The sequence below is a fragment of the Penaeus monodon genome, chromosome 21, assembly GCF_015228065.2.
Source record: "Penaeus monodon isolate SGIC_2016 chromosome 21, NSTDA_Pmon_1, whole genome shotgun sequence".
Taxonomy (NCBI): Eukaryota; Metazoa; Arthropoda; class Malacostraca; order Decapoda; family Penaeidae; genus Penaeus; species Penaeus monodon.
Window position 1 is genome coordinate 3,594,616 of NC_051406.1, and position 1,372 is coordinate 3,595,987.

At 35.3% G+C, this 1,372-nt stretch overlaps 1 protein-coding gene across 1 annotated transcript in view; it reads right to left on the reverse strand.

Annotated features, from left to right (window-relative positions):
* Positions 1 to 1,372, reverse strand: part of LOC119586117 (high affinity cAMP-specific and IBMX-insensitive 3',5'-cyclic phosphodiesterase 8A-like) — a gene marked incomplete in the record, with an annotated part of 15,950 nt that overhangs the window by 5,770 nt on the left and 8,808 nt on the right. The window contains 2 exon segments of the mRNA XM_037934808.1: positions 177 to 455; positions 618 to 805. Of these exon segments, the coding sequence (XP_037790736.1) occupies positions 177 to 455; positions 618 to 805 (467 nt within the window).

A 1,372-nucleotide genomic window follows, 5' to 3' on the forward strand; every position in this document is an offset into this window, starting at 1 on the left:
AAAAAAAAACAATTATACCAGCAACATCAATAAAAAGTAATCTCAAGTTCAAGAGTACATTCAGCTGTTGGCACTGACAAATGACAAATGAAATGTCCAATTAAGTATTAACTATCAGTGAATGAGTTTTATTACATCACCTCCAATAAACCATTTAATTTACTTATGATTGTTACCTATTTTTGCCAGGGTGATCTACATCATGAACCACAGCTGCTATGAGACACGAGGCCACATCCAGAGGGTCCAAAAGCTGTTTTATTCTGTCCTGATTTAAAAAGTAAGCTGTGCACTGGAGAACATCCGCCGCATGGGTTGAATTATGATACGTGTTATCTGGGTGGTAATTGGCTTCAATCAATGTCAGCCAATTCTGTAATGTCTGTTCATCACAGCCAAGTGTATTTGGGATGTCAAAACGGCACATCAAGCTCATTCCAATCCACACAAGAGGTCTGTGTTGAAGAAAATGGATATAATCATTAATAAAAATAAAACAGAAGCTCATCTATACTCATTACAGTAACATATTATCATCTCTTAAACATGTCCATAAATTTTCAGAATGACAAACTAAAGGAGGCAAAAAAACAGGACTTCCACCTAACGTGAACCACCTTTTATCTGTTATTTTCTCAAGCTTGATGACATCAAAGTTCCAAGACATATCTTCAGCTAAGAGCTCTCTTATTCCTGCAGAGGCCTGCTGTTGCAACAAGGGAAGTGATGGACGAGGTAGCTGACTGTACTTAGTTGCAGTATCACTACTACTACGACGACCTGACAGAAGTGGCTTTGGCCCTTGCTGTGAAAAGAGATGAGAAACTCAATTAAAAATGACTAGATATTATCACAGTCTAGTGTATAGTTTCCAATACTGTATGTTTAACTGAATGCAAATAAAGCTGCTGTATATAATCTCATTAACAACAAAGACATATACTTCAAACATTTGCAATAAAAACAACTTCATATGTTTGAATTATGTCCTTTTTCCTAGTACTGGCAAAATGAATAAATAATCAAGGAAGATGATATCACATCTAATAAGGATCTAAAAGTGCTGTATTAAAATCAGGGCAGACAGAGGTGGTATTATTGAGAGACAACTATAAATACGCCCCTTAAGTGTGATAGACTGCACACCTACAGCAAAGTAATACACAGAAATATATGAATGATTTGGGCTATTGTGTATGTGTTTGCCAAAATTCTTAATAAAATGTCTGCTGGGGTTATGTGTATGTAGTTTCCCTAAAATCTTCGTGTATTAGCTCATTTGTAAATTTTTTCTTACAGGAACCATGATAGCTTTAATCTCCTACTTAGTACTTATATCACATTTACAGCAATAATTAAGAACTCTACTACA